Genomic DNA, 19,064 nt, shown 5'->3' with positions numbered 1-19,064 from the left:
TCTTCTTCCTTTCTTTACACACCATTGAGCAATTCCTTGGCTCACGTACTTTTATATCTAGTTCATAAAAATATTACCTTTGGTCGCATTCATTCATTCCTTTCACTTTTTTAAAATTTGGGCTTTGAAGCAATAAACAGAGCATAAAGTGCCATCAAGCTTTTCTGACCACCTATTACTAATTGCAGGACCAGTTTTGTAAAATGTCTGACCTGGTAGAGACTTGGGGTTCAATACATGGTATATTCCTGACCAAGCTTTTCTGGACTACCTCCCACGTTCACAACTTTCATTGTTTTAAATGCCCGGAAGTTAGTTCTGGCGACTGAACTCAGCCCAGAGCACAGGACATCGGTAAAAATAGAAGTTGGCCAAGGTCCATCTTGACCGTCTGCATGAAAATAAACTCATCTTTCCCTCCAGGAAAAAACAGTTTTGTCTCTAGTCGTCTAGACTAGCCAGTGGCAGCAGCTCTTAACGAGTCTTTGATGCCACATTCATTAGCAGCAACCCCCGTTTTCGTCCATTTTCCTTCTTTTTTTCCCCTGACCTGTTTACCTCTGTCTCTAAATGTTAAGAGCCGTCAAATATTTCGCAAAGCCGCTTATTTATTTTGTTAACTCCTTCTCACCTTCTGACACCCAGAGTGTTTGAGTATTGATTTCTTCTCTGTTTCATCCTCAATGTAGGCAACTGATATCACTTCATGATCGAAATGGTGAAAGATATCGATTTCTATCATGAATGTCAAGCGCGGCTGCAATGACTTGATACGAACTATTCCTCCCACCCACACGTTCCAAAATAAATAAATCGATAAATAAAACTGACGAAACATTACGAAAATCACTTGATAAAGAATTAGAACTATGTACGTGTGACTGTTGTAGATTGTCATGTATACCAAGTATGTTTTCTTTAAAATTTACACATGTAAATAATACGTAGTATGTTGGGGTATGTGTGGATGCTGTGTTCCAAACGACGGCGGAGATTGTCATAGCAGGATGCTTCTCATATCGATTTGTTTACGGATGCGGAGGCGAACAGTTGCGCAAAAAGACAAGAAGAAAAAAAAAGAAAAATATTGATTTGTCTTTCCTGACGAGGGTTCGATACAATGGAAACAGATGTTGACTAAACCCAGAAATTCATCCTGACAATCACGGAGGTGGCAAATATGTAGATGATGGTGTAACGAGAGGTTTGTGGAGTCGTAAGTGCGTCATATCCGATCGTTGCTGGAGCCACTGCGCGTGCGTGCACGCGGGGCAGGAGACGGCGACTGCGTCAGCGCAGCCGTGCAGTGCAGCCTCCGCGTGGATGTGTCGTGGACATAATTTATGCCGTCATTCACACGATGCCATCGAGCGCCTGCCATTGGTCTGCAGGGGGAAAGATGGCCGACGTTTGGTAGACGAGGAGGTCGACAGGCCTGGTGGTGATAATCATGTCTTGACGGTGGATTAAGACTAGGAGACTTATCTGGGGGGACTAGCAGGAACAGACCGTTTCTACCCCCCTCCGTTATCGTCACCCTCTTCATCATGATGAAGGTGTATCAGCCATTGTGTCCCGACATTACTTTCAGGTAAGGCCAGTCCCAGACTGTTTCGGCTTCGCTCATTTAGTGGAAGTCTTCAAAGGACAATCAATTATCGCTGATGTAGTTTTTTGTTTTTGTTTGTTTTGGTGAAAATAACCTGATCGAATTCTGTGAAACAATAACATTTCTTTGGCCTGTTATCGATCTTTTATTAAAGAAGACTTCTACTGAAGCAACGGGTGCAGCGTTCATACATTAGAAGCCATTAAATATGTGACTTGGTGCTTTGTAAGTTGGTAGAAGGTACCAGCTGGAGTTCTTTTGGTTCTGGAAACATCCCAGCAGCATTCAATGAATTTCTTTCTTTGAGGACTTTCCGTATACTTTATTTACAAATGTCTACAACTATGTAGATAAGTATAATATGTAAACAAAGACTTGCTCCAAGATGGAGGAACGGGAATTCACTGAGTAGGAGGGGCAGATTTTTTTTTTAAACAAAAGAAATGGTGATTTTTGTTCATAATGAATCTGTCTTTCGTTCTCTTGTCAGACCGAAAACTACTTCTTTGTCTTTCATTTGCTTCCCAAGACGACTTGGTTTTTTTTGTTTTTGTTTTTTTTATTAAATCCCTTCTTCGTAAACAGATGGGTATTGTAGTGTCAGGGGACTGGAGACCTGCTCGACAGAAATGTTATTCAAAGAACACTCGCTTAAAGCTCAAGTTAAGCTCAGCTAATTTTTTAAACAACCAAAAGAGAGTGATAATTGATTCCCAGAAAATGTCTAATAACTGAAAGGTGTTGTGCTGATACAGCTACACTGATTAATTATTCAGGAATTATTCCTGCATCAATAGGTCTTTGAGACCTGTTCAATGAAAATAAAAAAAAGACAAATACATAAAAAACAACAATCATTAAACGTAGATTTTTGTTGAAATTAATGACAAAGAATTATCTTATTAGGACACCTTGTCAGAACGAGGCTCAATGGGAGTGTACTTAGTACCCTCAATTTCGGAACACAAGGGGATGAATGGCATGGGGTATCAACCCTGAAATAAATGGATTTTTTTAAAAAAGGGATTAATGAAAGCTGGGAAAGAGAATGTTGAGCTCCGTGGAGAATATTCTCTGTCCTGAACACGATGAACCACTTACTGCTCGCCACCGCAGTTACAGGGTCACTTGGTTATGAAGCCTTGACCTTTCACTTGTTCGTTCGATGAATCATGATGACAAACGACGGGCCTCGGCACAGGAGAGGCGATGTGTGTGTTCGATTTGTGTAAATGAAAAGGGCAAGACCATTACACAGGAAGGTAAACACGATGAACCATGATGCTAGAAGGTTCGTGGTTCATGCTAAGCTTTTTGTTCATGAAATACTTTTACAATAATTCATGGAAACCGCCAAAAGCCATGGCCAGACATCTTCTCACAGTGTGTCTGCAAAAGTGTTCGAGTTCAAACGATTCTTTGTTGAGTATGTTCCTTCTTTTTCGATTTAACTCGTGTATTCGTTATTATAAGACCCTGATGTAAGGGATCTGGGAAAATGAAAATCCAGAAGAGGAGGTGTGGACACGATGACAAGCAGAATGACTCACGTGCCTACAGAATTTTTGTTGGAGTTTAGTGAAGGTTGGGCTCATTGGAGGAGTCGTCGTCGTTGTTTGTTTTTTTGTTTTGTTTTGTTTGTTTTCTCTTTTTCTTTGTCGCTTTTGACGATTAAATGACACGAAACTGTTTCCTTTTCCGGACGTGTCTAAAAGTAAATGGAATTCATGAAGTTTACTAAAATGAAGGCCTTCGTATGGAGTAGTTTATGCAATTTATTGTTTAGTTTAAGCATGACCATGTCCTTCAGACATCAGAATTTTACAAAAAATCTTAGATTGTGATTCTGAGTACATCGGTCTGGGCTGGTTATTTTTTTTCAGACTTGCTGCAGACATTTCCCCAGATATGCTAGAAGAAGAAACAGACCCAGCTTCCGAATCGGACGCCGACCTGAAATACAAGTTATTCCAAGAGAGCACGAACTTCCACCACCCCATAGTCAAGCATCCCCCCGAGACAGTCGGAGCTCAGCCGCTTCTTCCAGGTACGAAAACCGCCAAAGAGATTTATAACCAGGAACATGTGCATTCAGGTGCTACCCCGGGAGCTGGCCTAACTACCTCCACGTCCCTGCCTCCATCACTACCATCGCCATCGGTGATTGCGACCGCAGACACCTCAGCGACATCCACTCCGGTGGATCGTACGCAAGATTCAGATGATGTGGAGAAATGCTACCTGGAGCTTCAACCCAAGGTGACGGTGGAGCCCACCTGTGAGTGGGGGACAGGCCGCCATCAGCGCCACCATGTGGCCAGCAGAAGGATGCCGAAGGTGACGAGGAGACCAACGGTGAATACAGCGCAGACGAAGTTTCAGTCTCGAGGTCATCCTCCAGGTCACCGCTGGCGGGGTTGCTGGTCGTGGCGGCTGCGGAGGAGCGGGTGGCAGGAGGAGGGTCTGCCTCACCTTCAGACTCGGAGACACTGCTGACGGCCAGCAAACCCACAAGTCTGCGTCTACCACAGCAGAGGGTGAGAGGGGATGATTTCAGTTTTATGTGTTGCCCTCCTCCCCCTTCTCCAGGAATTTTATGACGAGAGGTCTGATTGTTGGGGAGGAGTTCAGACCACGCGCAACCCCGATTTTTGTTTGCAAATAATGTTTGAACTTTCACAAGTAGGTACATTCACAGATAATGTTGTTATTTGTGAAGAATGTGGTTACCTTGCACTGTAAGTCTTTGAATCTTTGGCAAAAGCTGGTTTCTTGATGTAAAAGAAGCTTTTGTGTCATGAAATGAATGTGTTATGTGCTCAAGCGTGGGTGGTAGCTGGACCAGTAGGTAGGAGGATGTGTGTGTGTTCGTGAGCGATTGTGTGTGTGGAGGACACTTATTGACATACTGTGCTTTGTCACATTGTCAATTCACCAAAAACACAATCAAAGCTTCGACCAAGCCATCAAGACTGCCACTGAGCTTTGTTTTGCTGCATGATAGTGATCCGTTAATGCTCGGCGCCAGCGCGCGCTCTGACCATCTATTGAATCACAGCAGTCCGCAGCAAGCCGCTGCTCTCAGGCACCACACACACCATTGATCGCAAAGCCATCATGTCTGCCAGGGCCTCACAAACCCTCACCAGACCGTGGCATCCTCGAAACTTTCTGCAAGCCAAGCAGGATGCTCTCTCGCCGTTTTGACATGTCAAAATCGATAAGCTTCTTTAGTATGTCTGCGTTGATTGGTTGCTTCGGTATTAGGGGTCCGATTTGATTGGCTGTTTGAAGTATTTAGTGCGGGTTACTTTCTTTTTGTAAATTACTTTTCATTGGAAGAAATACCGTCGTACATAAAAAGAAATTAAACGAAAAGTCTCATAAAGATGAAAGAAAGAACTGTCGAATGCCATAACAAAAATTTGGGCTAAAATGAATAGTAATTTCTTTATTTTGATTTTTATTTCATTGGGAACTTTGACCATAGCTGCTGCATGAACGACAATCATCCTCAAAAGGAACAGGAAAAAATTAGATGGATGGTTGTGGGAGGTTTGTTTTGGTCTTGAGACGCCTAAAAACGAAATAAAAGCTTAGACGAGTAAACATGCAAAAATTCGAAACTGTCATACTTCATAACCAGCAATTTTTGTTCGACAGTCTCCAGCGAAGTACCAGGGCCCCTACACTCTGGCGTGTGACATCACGCCCTCGCCACAAGAGAACGACTCAGACGCAGGAGCATCGTTGCCGGAGATACGGACCCACGACACCACCAGCGCCTGCCCCAACGCCGTTCCTTCCACATCAATGAACAGCATCGCAACATCAGCAACCAGTCCAGTCAGCGGCTGCAGCAACATCAGTGGTGGTGGCAAGCCGGCGAGGCGTCCCCGCAAGTTGCCGGAAATACCCAGGAAACATCAAGGTATTGCTGGAGCTGGCACCAAGTGCATTGAATAAAAATGTCACTGGGTTAGGGGTTAAAGAATGCAACAGGGGCTCAGCAAGAAAATTTTGCTAGATAAAGGTGATAATAAAAAAAAAATGGGTTTCATTAATTATTTAAAGGGGAATAGAGTTAGGTTTTCAAATGACTGTACTCAGCATTATGTCCTTGATATGAGTTGAAAGTAATGTAAGGGCTTCAATAGATTGCGAAGGTAGGCAACCTCAAGACTAGAGTCTACCTTCTAATAGTTCTTCTGTCCCCGTTTCCTCCATCTCCTCCTTCCCCAGGCCTTGCTACCGCATCGTCGGCCAAAGAAAAATCCATCTTCGATGAGATCCAAGAGGCGCTCATCAAAGAGGTGACGGAGGACGAGGTGTTCGAGACGGAGACGACCAACACGACAGTGGAGGCCTTCCAGGCTTCTCAGTATCCCTTCATCCTCAAGCACGTCGGCCATCTTTTCGACAAGAAGCGCCTCCTCGTGGGCTACAACCCCACTCCCAGCAGAAGCAGGAACATCAGCACGTCTTCAGAGACCGGGGCGGGTGCCAGCCTGGAAGAGGAAACGGCTTCTGCGCATGCGAAGACCAGGGCGTCCAGCAGTTCGTCCTCCACGTTGTCCTGGTGCAGCGGGCAGCGACGGCGCAAGAACTCCGATGGAGACGGTAAACAAACGGATTCGAACTCTCAACAGCCACATGCCATCCTGACGCATGACAAGACGAACAATTCTTAGAATGTCTCATCAAACTATAAAAATATAAAAGTCAAAACAAAGCAAAACAAAGTACCCCCCACCCAAGAAAAAAATCCAAATTATAACAAATATAAACGACATTTAAAAACTAATCAAAGAGAAATTGATATGAATCGTTGTAAAGCGATTCATCTGTTTTTCTCAGGATCGAAAAGATACAGCAGTTCCTTTGCCACGGCCTATCAGGACCTGGAGGTCACACATCGAGGTATGCACCGCTTCATCCCCCGACATGCGGATGAGGTCCAAGTGGGCATCGGTGACCCCATCCACGTCATCAAGGAATACGATGACCTCTGGTGTGAGGGTAAGTAAGAATCTTCCAACCCTTCCTGTCTCCCTTTCCTCTCAATCACATGCTCGTGAGTGTGCCGTGTGCAAAACTTACTGTTTTTCTCTCACTTTGTCTAATTAAGTGAGTATGATAGAAGCACAGGAGCTAAAGTTACTCCTTAAGGTAAGAAAGCCTTAAAATGTCCTGCTGCTCAGCTACTACACTTAGCAAAGCAAATAAAAGTAGTTCTGAAATTTTGTTCTGCTTCGCGATGTTCTCTGATCCACCTCACCGTCATGTGTTCAGTATCTCGCCAGGTGTTGTCTGGTTCATAGTAGTTATGTATGTGTTTGATCTCTCATCAGGTGTCAACCTGCGTACAGGAGAAAGGGGCATTTTTCCAGCTATGTATGCCAACGATCTCAGATTTTTAGAAGATTCAGGTACTTCAATTTTTTTAAATTTATCTAAACTTCCCTTTACGCACGTGTGTGTGTGTGATGACAATAAATGTATTTGTGTATGCGTCTAGGCTAAGAAAATAACATTCAGTGTCCACGCTAAAAAAAAAAAAAAAGCAAGTGTCCTGGCTAAAAGATATTTTGATGGACAGATGGCGAGGAGGCAGACTACTGGAAGTTCACCATGCGCTACCTGGGCTCTGTGGAGGTGAACGCCCCTCATGGGGACCACGCCTTGTGCCAGGCCATCACGAGGGTAAGCAATCAACCTACTGGACAGTCTGTCCTGGAAGACGTGGAAAGCACAGACATTGAACCCGATACTGATTTTTAACTCTGTTTTTTTTTTGTTCTTCATATTTATTTTTACTTTTTCTCTATAGCTAGAAAAAGAGAGATAGAGACAAACCTTTTAATTATCACAGCATGAGATTATTAGATGTAATATTGGGATATATTGCCGTATTAACAATTTGACAAAAATTTACTATTTTAGACCTTTAAGGGCAATGTAAGCTTTTATTAACTTCTGATACTTGGCGACAGGTGGCTCAACAAGGCAGGATAAAAACAGCCTCATTAAGTACCTTGGAAATCAACCAGTATGGCATTCGTATGATCGACAAAAGCAAAGACGGGGTAAATATAAAAATCTTCCTAAAACTTCCATCAGATCACTCTCTAACCCTCACCCACAGCTTCCGTCTACCACAGCATGCATGAAATCTAATTAAATATGCACATAATTATATACGATATAATACGTAGTCCCGACTCGTTACCTCGCCATGTTGGATGAAAGGCACAGGTGGCGACATAAAGAGGGTAAATATGATTTGTATAATAACGGTAGACATCCGTTCTGCTACAATGTTTGGAGAGATAAGAAATTGAGACTCTGTGTGTGTGTGTTTTCGGAGTTCGAATATTTACATGTTATTTACACATTTATTTATTTCTTTTTTAAAGTCCCTCTTGTCATTCTTATACATTTACACATTTTGTTTGCAGCACCAGAGTAACAAATTTTCCCATTTCTTCGCTTTGAAGAATATTTCCTTTTGTGGCACACATCCTAACAACAACAGGTGAGCGATACACAGAAATCGTTAGGGAAGGTGTTAGCTAACCCTGGGTCAAGGAACCGTGATGTACTCACACGAGGAACTAATTGTCGCAGGTCAGGCATAGTAGTCAACAGCGGAAAACACTTTAAAGAGAGAAGAAAAAAGTTCCCAGAAGTATAGCATGCAAAAGGTTAAGATCGTTAGAGGTCGTTGACCTCATGAACCTTCGCCAGCCTCCTTCTGGACAAATATGGATAAAAGATAGATTACATTTGGCAAAACCTTTTATAGAAGAAAAATTTGCTTAATTCGGACCAACGTACGTTCGCAAAATATTTGTCCGATTAAGAAGTCCTGTCTGTGTACCTGTGTACCTGTGTCTACCTGTCTCTTCCTGCATGTTATCTGACTGAATGAATTTATCTCGCGGCAGGTACTTCGCGTTCATCACGAAACATCCACGACAGAATCGCTTCGCATGTCACGTGTTCCACAGCGATCGCTCCACGCACAGAGCCAGAGATGCCTTGGGGTGAGCTTGGTTTGGTTAAAATTATAAACTTAACATTGACTTATTTTTAACTTATTTTTATTTGTAAGGGATTATTTTGATGTGTAAGTCATTTAAGACTTGAAGATACCTGAGGATAGTTGGGAAGTAGGGAAATGAACAACCGGGCAAAGACCCTCCACAAAATGGTTTGATGAGGGCAAATGTTGGAGTTGGTCACAACTGTACAGGTTACAACAGGCTACAAATCCACGTTTCACGGAGAGAAAAAGAAACTTTTTCATACACCATCTTGTCATACATTTCCAAAAAGTAGCTTTTTTAAAGAGTTTTGATTACTTTCTTTTCATTCATCCATTCACGTCTTCTATTTCTCTCTGAACATATGTGTACTTGCGTGTGTGTGTGTGCATGCTCTCATTGTCGTACTTGCAGGAACGCCTTCAAGAGGTTCTACCAAGAGTACATGGCATTCACACATCCAACCGAAGACATCTGGATGGAGTGATTGCACAAGTCCTAGCCTCCTCAGCCCCAGACCCGGGCAAGCGTCCTTGACACACCACAGGTCACTGGGGGAGATGGGAGGGGGGCGATCTGGACCTGTTCCTCTGGGAGTGCTGGACTCCTGCTTATATATATAGACTGAATCAGAGAATACACCCATCTAGCTCCGCTGCTGTAGCAGCTCTTCCACACCTTCCCCCAACTCTTACATCCTCCCTTCTCCTCCCCGCGCTCCCATCTCAAGGATGTTGCCCGCTAAACCCCAAACCATTACTTATGTAAATCGTTCTGCTGCATTTAAAGAACGAGTGTGTACAGAAATGAACAAGAAGGAGAAGCTGTTCAGGGTGAAACGAAAACCGACTATTGTAGTGAAACATGCAGACGACAGCTCCCGACAGGAGTTTTCTGCACTGGACATTGAAGAGACGGGGATACTTTTCTTCGCCAGAAAAAAAAAAAAGACATGTGAAATATTTATGATCATTATGGTTTACATTTGTTGTGGATGCTGTGGAAAGCGCGCGTTTGTCGTTGACTGTAAACTTTTCATGATTGTAAGCGTGTTTGTCCGCATTTGCTGACACCTTTGCATGTCAAGCGTAAAAGGGTCAAAGGTTATCACCCTAACAGAATGCCGGAAATACATGGGTCACCTGATGAAAGATATAGGTCCTGTATACTCTCTCTGGTACCCATGTTTCTGGCATTCTTTGCTGGTAGGACAGCAACTGGCATGTTAACAATATTATAATAATAGGACTTGTGTATATAAATTCTTAAAACCCTGAATATATTTTTAGTTCAGTAATGAGGGAAAGGTTTATGGCACGAGAGCGATTTTGTACAGATATTCTGGAATGTTCGATCCGTGCCCAGCGATTATTGTTTTTCTTAATCGTTTGACAACCCAAACGCCGCGGGAGGGACTTAAAAAAAGAGAAATAAAAGTGTTGTACACATATACATAATGTAAGATGCAAAATCCTCTACTGGTACAGAATGTTCCAGAACGATGCACCAAACAACCAGGAAATGCTCTTTATGAATTTGGCCTGAGAACCTCCTTTTTTATATATATAAATTTGATCCCATACAGTCATATCACCTCTGTATTGGCAGACTGCATGATGAGCTGTTGTGACCGGCACCGGTAACTATGACGACTGCCATGGTGTTGAAGACAGGGCTGACATGCACTTGCTGGAACAAGAAAGGTCGCAGAATGTTGAAACTGCCGATGATTGGTGTCACAATTGTCAGAGAGTGCTTAAAGAACATAAAATCGCAAAACTGATACAAGGGCAATGCTACATCTCACTACACACACTCATCCACCGACACACATTGACCACTGACCAAAAGATAATAAATATACGGATGCTAGTTTCATTTCTCTCTTCTAGTCTCAATTTCGTCTTCAAAACCAGGCTCTTGGTAAAAAAAAAACATTGCTTCTTAAACATTCCTCCGCAGTCTTGAAGCCATGTGGTAAAATACCTTCCCCGTTACCCTTAATTACTTGTCAATTAGAAGACTGAGCCAATAATTGTTGTAATTATGAGGTGAAAAGTAAAGGGTTGGAAGCAAAAAGGAACTTTTTCATTTAATTTTACATTTAAAAAAATGCTTATGTAAGCATCTTATTTACTCTTGTCAGAAAAGCAAAGAATTGATTCAGCATCTCACAACCACACCACTTCTAGCCCATCTCCACTCCACTATACTGGCATCCATTTCTAGCTTTCTCACCCACAAACCTCCTGTCCTCAGGGGTTTGACTCTTGCCGTGATTTTTATAGTGTGGAAAAAACAATGTTCAAAATTTCTTCATCCTTATTCTGCATTCGTAAAGACATTCGTAACTCAGGTGGGAGACGTGTGTGGTCTAACATCTCTCACCTGCGAATGAAATACCATTGTATGCATGTACTTTGTGTGTTTGTGTGTGTGTGCATGCATGCATTGTACATAATGCTCATTCATACAAGTGTTACTGTAAACCTGTGGACACCTGTCTGAGCAGTGTTCACCACTAAAGACATGTTCCTTGTCATTTTAATGCTGCTATTGCTGTCTAGAGTTCAAACCTTTAGACGTCCACCTTCATTTCCCGCATAGTTCATTTTCAGGTCCCAGCTATTTTAATTCTCTCTTACACTTCTTCTCCACTCAATGAAATCTCATTGTTCAGAGAAAAAATAACAGTTTAGACCCTGTCCCTCATCGATGGTACAGAAATTCCTGATTTTAAAATTTACGTTTAACGCATGCCATTGGAATTTTTCTTCTAGAACTGAACGTTGTATCCGTTGCTGATTACCTGAAATCTGTTAAAAAGACACCACTTCAACCAGACTGCAGCCGGTGGCCAAAAATTAAAGTCATTAAAAAATAAAAAAACAAATGTTTGTTGCATACAAAAGTGTTCTGCACAAACTCGATGCCCACATTTCTAGGTCGCACAGTGTGAGGCAGGCTTTATCTACTCACGAAACCTGTAGAAAATGTAATATACTGAAAAGCTTACAAACAAGCATTGGTCACTGTTGGTGTTACTCTATGAACAGGTACAGGGGTGTAAATCTGGACTGTTCTTGTATGGATTCATTTACTCCAGACGAACATCTGGGTTTGAAGCAACGTTCGTGCTGTCCTGTGGTGTGTACAACGGAAATAAAGTTAGCGCGTTGGAGAATGTGATCACGTGTTTGAAGCTTTGTTATTTGTGTGCACAGAGGAGAATGTGTAATAATGAGTTAACTCTCAAAAAATCTCTCAAAAGGTAATTTTTCACAAGTATAAATAATCTCCCTCTACTGTCTACTTGACAAACTACACAAGGCTCAGAATAACGCCGGTCATTGTCTCCTGTAGGGACAAGCAGACCATAGGTTATATAACTCCCCCCACCTCAAAAAAAAAAAAAAAAGCCGACAACAGAAAATTCACTGTCTGAAGAGCTTGAAACGACACAGTTCTTTCGTGCACTCTATCTTTATTATACAGACTATCTGTATACATTATACAATCCATGAGTAATACAATAAAAATGTCCATCACATACACATATTTCCTACTTTCTTAAAGAACAACTGTACTTTAAGAAAAGTTTATCATTTATACTAATTGATAAAATGCACAAATGTCCACAACAAATATAGAAGCCTTTTAAGTGGGAATAACTACAAGGGTTTTTTTAAAAAAAAAAAACAATTTTCAGCTGATAATGTCAGCTTGAGTTTGTCAAGATCACAGTAAATTGCACAGAAGGATCACAGTGTGTATCTTAATGATGTATTTTTTTAAATTCCCAACTGATGTACAAGTTCTGGGATTGTTATAGCAAAAAAAAATTTTGTTCCTTTTTTTTTCTCTAGCAGTCTGTCATTCACTCCACAAATGCATGCAAGGAAAACATGCTGCACATATAAGTTACACACCAAAACAGTGGCGTAGGAACTAGGGGGGTGTCGCCCCGTCTGAAAAGATACTGAGGAGGCAAGAATGTGAACACTGTCAGCCCCAACCCCCCCTATCCCCCCAACTCAAAAAGCCGAGCATCTTCCTACACCATTAACACACCAAACTCTTTACACAAATTGAAAGAAGAACAAATAATTACAGAATGAAAAGTGGTTTGACACAGGTAAGGGAATGGGAGGGTTTTTTCTTACCATATATTACAACTAATGTAATGATAAGGGATTGGGGTTATTGCTGTATATTATATTTGTCATAGTGCAATGCTAAAAACGATTTATGGTGAAGATACTGAAAAAACATGTTATATAATCTCAACTGTATTTACTTGAAGTTCTCCCATGCATTTCATGATTATGTTCTGAACTTTCCTTTTTCCTATTCACCACAGTGAAAAGGATCTAGACTAATCAGAATTAAAGCTGTCTGGGGAAAAAATCTCAAAAGGCACCGAAAAAATAAATCTCGAAGAAATGACAGGAAAAGGGAGAACAAAATTCAAACACCATACAAAAATGTCACAGTTGAGATGCAAAAAATACAAGATGATAAAAAAGGTCAGATAAAACAAAGAAAAATAGTAAAGTGAACACAACAAAACTCAGAAAGGAGTCCAAGGTTTATGAGCAAGAATAAGAAATGAATGACCTTGCCACATCAGTTCCATCTTCACTAGCATCCTCTGTAATTTCTGTCCTATATCTGGATGCTACTGTCTGCTCTTTAGAAATATCCACAAATAGGTCAGACCACATGACCTAGTATAATTCACCACAACCTGCATGCATATTATTACACTGTCATGTGATGCATTGTGCTCTCTGCATCCATCAACAGCGATGAAACATTTGTAATATATAAGTACATCAAACTAACTACATCAGCACAGATGATCAGCAATGAATCTTCTAGAGGCAAACATCCAAGCAAGGGAAGTTGACAGATATGAAATATAATGCAAAATAATGTCCAAGGGTGCCACCCATACATCAAAGAGGTTCTTCTCCAAATATGTATTCACACAGTAAAAATTACAAGTAGAAATAATTATAATTTATGGAATGTCGTTTAGGCAGAAAATGAATTAAAAAGAAAACCTTCCATAATTTGTAATTGTTTATTCCTTGTTATTCCTTGAAGAGAATAGGGCTGTAATTTGCAATTTTTATCCCCCAAAACCCCCCAAAACTTTGTCTTTACTGTTATTTATCTTGAATTGTCAATAAAGATGTATTCTTCACTAATCCAAGGCTCATCAGTCATACAGCCTCTGCACTTTCAAAATATTTTTAAATCCTTCAAGCGAGTTTCCTACACATCAAAATCTATCTAAACTCACTTTTGATCCTTTCCTTCTTGAGCTCCCCAGACTATCAGCAGCCAGCAACATAATTTGGGCCTCCTAACATTAGTTGATTATCTAACAGATAATCCTTACTTAGTGGCTATTTCACTATTTCTATTTGAAAAAAAAAGATGTTTAGGTCACATCTCCAGCAGGTTTTCTTCTGGCTTGCTGGGTTCAAAGATTTCACAAGCTTCACTGACTTTCCAGTGTTGCGAGGAATATCTTAAGCCTATTTTTCAAGAAAAGTCCCTCAAGAACTAATCTTAAAAGTTTGTGACCAAGAAAGAATAATTTTATTGCTGTACCTGTGAATCAGCTCCACACAGCCATAACCAGAGGTTCATGGAGAGAGAGAGAAAGAGAATGAATAAGAGACAGCTTTTAATGCACCTCACAAAATTAAAAAAAAAAAAAGGACCAAACTTCAGTGCTTGGTGAGCCTCATAGAGAACATCTACAATAAAACTTTGAACAGGCAGTAGATGGAAGCTACAAAGTGGACAGTATAACAGACAAAAAACATTTTTTCCAAGGAGAAAACAGTTTTAACTGACTAGAAAAAATCCAAATAGTTACTCTTGATCAGAGTTAGTCCTTGTTTAAAAAAAAAAAAGACCCAAACAGATATGGTTACCAACAAGAAGAAATAAACTATCAGGTCCCTATTCTTTAAAAAAACATTGTTAAATGCAAACGAACAACAACAAAAAAAAAACAACCCAGCAACAAAAAAACAAAACTAATAAAACAAAAATGGATAATAAAATAATAAAACAATGGTCAAGATATATTTAGTTCAGCATGGTATGACGGTCATAGATATTCTTTCTCTGATCCTGGACTGTTGCCTTCCATTTCTTCTGCTCATCTGTAACGCGGTTCAGGATGGAACGTTGGCGAGCCGCTGCTGCTGCACTAGCAGCCTCCATCTGAGAAACACGTGGAGCTGACATGTCCTCCTGCCATTAACATATTGTATGTGAGAATACTGAAAAAAAATCATTCACAATGCATTCAAAGGACAAGAAAGAATAATTTCTAAACACTTTGGTAACTTCTGAAAACAAAGCAGAAACAAACCTACAGATCACACAAATTAAGTAAATGAACCATTGAAGCCTGACAAATAAAAATAAAATAAATAAAATAAAACTTTCAGCTTGGTCATTCCTCTTCTGCAAAAATCATTATTTTTTTATTTTTAGAAAGAGTTAACATACACCTATGACTGTTGTATATACAAGAACAAATGAATTCAAACATATTCACCAGGGGCAGAAACAAAAAAATTGTGAGGGAAAAGAACACATAACAGAAAAGAAGCTACTACCTCCACCAATCAAAAGAAGATTCATGCTAAGAGATCCAAGTATACAGATATCGAAAACACTCAGCATGTAAAACCATCCCTTATTTTCCAGCAAAGTAAATAAACAAGGTAATGGAATTAAGAAAATGTTTCATACATACTCCTATTTTCCGCTATCAGCATGCAGGACAAACATTTTTGGATTACACTGCATGCAGCTACATTAGATGCTCAATAGGCTCTTCATCTGATAGCAGCGTGTTGTGTTTAGAATTTTTCCATTCAACATTAAAATACACAAGAAATATGATGAGAATATACTTCTGGATTATATTCTCTGCAATAATGGACACACTAGTGCATAGGGTACATCACAGCAAGCTCCTCTATAAATTATTCAGTCATATCCAGATCATGCTCAATTTCCTGTGACCGATTATGTTCATATATATTAAATATCATCAGACCATGCTATAGCTGTCCTTAACAATACACAGCTTGTGGCAAACTTTGCTGTAAAAAGATTTTGATTGAACATATTTAAGCATCCTGCAAATCTTTGCACAGCAATGCGCAAGCTGCAAATAATTAAGTCCAGCCATTGAGAGATAGCCTTTTTAATTAACAAACTCACAGAGCGAACCTTTTGTAGAATGTGCAGAAACCTATGCCAGTTTTTTGTTTGTTGAGAAATGATCGAAGAATTAGACAGTTAAAATTATCGATTCCACAGACATTAAAATGATAAAAGAAATGAATAATACCTTTAGACATCTTAGAAGTATTAGTAAAATGAAAGTTGTGTGAACAAATATAGTCTATGTTCTTCACACAGACCTTCCTCTTCTTCGCACTAAATGAAGAAAATTTAACAATGCTGAGATGTGTCTAAACTTTGTTAATCTCCATGGTTTTAAGACTTAATCTTCAATGTGGGATATTTTAAAACATTTTTTTCACAAGTGCTTTCAAGTGAGCCTAAAAATATGAGCACAGATGCATTAATAAACAGTAAAATATTTAACTTTTGACTTGACATCAAAGATTTTAATTTTATCATTGTTCTATATTGCTTCACTTTTTTAAACTTTTTAAAAATTAACCCATTCCAAAGTTTTAAAGGATGTATTTTTCAGTGTAATTCATATTAATATACCATGTCAATTTATGAATATACAACACTTTTAACACCATGTAGATTTTGTTAAAAAGTACTTTGATTTCTATCAAGTAAATATGATTAAACATTTAAAAATTTGTTTAAAATATCGATTATTTTTAGTTTGGCTGCTTATCCATTTGGCTGCTTGTCCTTTTCTGTTTGTTTAAACTCACATGAAAAATCTCACACTAAAACTGGTCTCGAGGTATGCACAAAGTGTTTAGCTAGTCTTTCTCTCTCAATGGACATTGGAAACAAAAACAATGAAAAAACTGAGATAACATCTTCAGATGTAAGGGAGACAAAAGAAAAGAAAATCCTGATTTTACTTCACAGTCAAAAATTGTCTTATGCCAATATTAGTTGAGCCCTTGGCTTTTAAATAATTGACATTATTTGAATAAAAATGTCAAATTTTGACTGCTAAACAATAAGTTACAAAAGGTTTGCTCTGTGTATAGTTAAGAAATGTTAATGGAAAAGTGAGAAAAGCCGTAGCCCGATTGGTTACCAAATTCACCTCCTCATCAGTATGCTCTGTGTAGTGAGGTGGACGACGCTGAATGAGTGGGTCAAGACACAGCAGGAAAAGCATGTACACAAACAGCAAGGAAACAACGCAGATGATGAAGATCACAACCACCTGGGCAATGAAAGAAAAGAAAGGAATTTTCTTGTCATCATCAGAGGTTCTAGGTTTTGTTATGCAAATTTTACAGTATTTAACAAACATAGTTGGCAAGAGCTCAGTGAATTCACATTTCTACCAGTTGAGGCAAATGCATTTTTGAAGATTTGTGAAACTGGTTTTTAACAGTGAACAATAATATACACTATCAGATTTATAAAAGCCTAAGCTGTATATCTAAACTGAGCTCATTCAAAGAAATCTTTTAAAGATTTTGTAAACATTTTACTTTTTATCTCCCGTATTTCATAAATTTTAAATCATTCACACAGTAAAAATTAATGTAGAAAAATATAATTTCTTTAGCTTTAGAATACATAGCTTATCTGGCTACATCAAATGTAAATTTCCCCATAACATAGAAAATTGAAGATTAACACCTTGATTGTGGTTGTGTTGCGACTCTCATAATTGCATTCACAATAATGGCATATGTCACCTCTTGCAGCAGACATCATTGGTGGGACAACATCTTCACACCGGCTGCATAAATGTAACAATACGAATGCTTTAGAAAGTCATTTATCAGACCCAACACTAAAAGACAAACTGAAAATTAGTGGAAGATAAACATGAAAATGATTGGTAAATGATTCTTTTAAAATTGCATCGATTAGATTAAAGTAGATTAAAAGCAAGTTGTTAAGCAGCCTTTGCTGAATGTGTAGCAAATGAATAAAATCTGAAAAACTTACATATCAAAAAAAGCATATGCTACTTTGCTAAGAAAAAAATGTTGATTGCACTATATAAACTGTTTAAAGACCAACCTGAACAGTTTTAGTTTTTTTTCAGATATCATTAGATATAGGCGATATAACCTAACCTGTAAATTTTGGCCCAAAAACCCAGGAAAGGTTATTTCACTGTTAGCAATTTTTTCAAGTTCAGTGTACATATAAATGTTAAGTAATTACACAGTAATTAAGTGAAATTATATCTGAGTTGTGAGAAACAAAAATTAAGTCAATAAAAAGCAGAGAGAAATCCTGACTAAATACTAAAAAAACCCACAAAAAACTCACCAGTTATTTGGTTCAATATTTTTAATGTAGACTGGGCCCGTTCCATTAATATCCAAACTTCGTGGACAGACACACTTGCATCGAACATCTTCAAAGCTTGCTTGCTAAACATTTTTTAAAATCATATGTTAACATACAGCCAGAAAAATTTGAAGATAGTCTTATTTTGCATATTTTTTATAAAGAACACCCATATTCACTGAAAGATCTGTAAAAACACATGACCAATAATGTAGCAGAGTGAAAAATGGAGTCAAATGGCTTCAGCATGAAACAAAATGTTTTCAGTAATGCACATGAAACAATTGCTGACTTGAGAATACTAGTACTTCTAGAAATCCCTTATCATGCATAAATACAATGTATATTTTGGCCTTTATAGCACAATTTATCATAATGTGACTGCTACGTTGCTATTTCAGAAAGAGAACAGATGATAGATTGAGGTCATAAGCGGCAATTCGATGCACAGGTTGAAGTGCCAGCTCATCAGTTTCATATTTTGCCACTTAGCTTGTATGCATGTAATCTTGCACACAGAACAAAGAGAGATTGAAAATTCAAGGTTTGGAAAAAAGACCCACAAAAACTTCCATGACAAGATATAAAACGCTACAGTGTGTAGGGATTTAAAACCTTCAGATGGACTTACAGGACTCGCTTGGAAATATTTTCAAAATATAAATGAATAGCTCCATCCTGATAAGCAATTTTGTAAATATAAAACTAGATTTTAAAAAGCAATAAGAGAGGTCGTCGCCTTTACTACTTGGGATTTGCGAGTCCACGGGAGGGGGAGTGTCATTCAGTCGGACCGTAAACATCAGTTTTATAGAGGTTTTATGTGGAACTGGTTTCGTTTTCTGCAACATTCCTATAGATACTTAAGTATGGCAGAAAAATAACTT

At 39.1% G+C, this 19,064-nt stretch overlaps 2 protein-coding genes across 3 annotated transcripts; one reads left to right on the top strand and one right to left on the bottom strand.

The window, feature by feature from the left end:
* Window positions 1-1,097: 1,097 nt before the first annotated feature.
* Window positions 1,098-11,844, top strand: LOC112566855 (JNK-interacting protein 1-like). Of its 2 annotated transcripts, none has more exons than XM_025243254.1 (11): window positions 1,098-1,591; window positions 3,493-4,146; window positions 5,273-5,540; window positions 5,852-6,229; window positions 6,446-6,628; window positions 6,961-7,038; window positions 7,209-7,312; window positions 7,603-7,695; window positions 8,068-8,144; window positions 8,557-8,655; window positions 9,070-11,844. In XM_025243254.1, the coding sequence occupies exons 3-11, from the start codon at window positions 5,423-5,425 to the stop codon at window positions 9,140-9,142; spliced, it is 1,203 nt and encodes a 400-aa protein (XP_025099039.1). In that variant the 5' UTR covers window positions 1,098-1,591; window positions 3,493-4,146; window positions 5,273-5,422; the 3' UTR covers window positions 9,143-11,844. The 2 variants fall into 2 exon arrangements, with proteins under 2 accessions (XP_025099039.1, XP_025099040.1); XM_025243255.1 differs by having other exon boundaries at window positions 1,107-1,591; window positions 6,467-6,628.
* Window positions 11,845-12,119: 275 nt separating this feature from the next.
* LOC112566998 (transmembrane protein 9-like) lies at window positions 12,120-18,752 on the bottom strand. The gene is made up of 5 exons (XM_025243431.1): window positions 18,741-18,752; window positions 18,157-18,260; window positions 17,512-17,614; window positions 16,955-17,086; window positions 12,120-14,931 (listed from the first exon to the last, which is right to left on the bottom strand). Exons 1-5 carry the CDS (start codon window positions 18,750-18,752, stop codon window positions 14,764-14,766), a joined length of 519 nt encoding a protein of 172 aa, XP_025099216.1. The 3' UTR covers window positions 12,120-14,763.
* Window positions 18,753-19,064: the final 312 nt, after the last annotated feature.

This window comes from Pomacea canaliculata, linkage group LG6 (genome assembly GCF_003073045.1).
Source record: "Pomacea canaliculata isolate SZHN2017 linkage group LG6, ASM307304v1, whole genome shotgun sequence".
Classification (NCBI taxonomy): Eukaryota; Metazoa; Mollusca; class Gastropoda; order Architaenioglossa; family Ampullariidae; genus Pomacea; species Pomacea canaliculata.
The sequence above is the reverse complement of the archived record's forward strand: the minus strand, read 5'-3'. Positions and strand labels throughout refer to the sequence as shown.

Coding starts and splice junctions, on each gene's coding strand:
- LOC112566855 (XM_025243254.1), top strand. CDS start 5,423: ATGAACAGCATCGCAACATCAGCAACCAGTCCAGTCAGCGGCTGCAGC. Junction 6,629..6,960: donor CGATGACCTCTGGTGTGAGG/GTAAGTAAGAAT, acceptor ATCTCTCATCAG/GTGTCAACCTGCGTACAGGA. Junction 8,656..9,069: donor AGAGCCAGAGATGCCTTGGG/GTGAGCTTGGTT, acceptor TCGTACTTGCAG/GAACGCCTTCAAGAGGTTCT.
- LOC112566998 (XM_025243431.1), bottom strand. Junction 17,615..18,156: donor AATATTGAACCAAATAACTG/GTGAGTTTTTTG, acceptor ACATTTATGCAG/CCGGTGTGAAGATGTTGTCC. Junction 17,087..17,511: donor GCAACACAACCACAATCAAG/GTGTTAATCTTC, acceptor TTCATTGCCCAG/GTGGTTGTGATCTTCATCAT.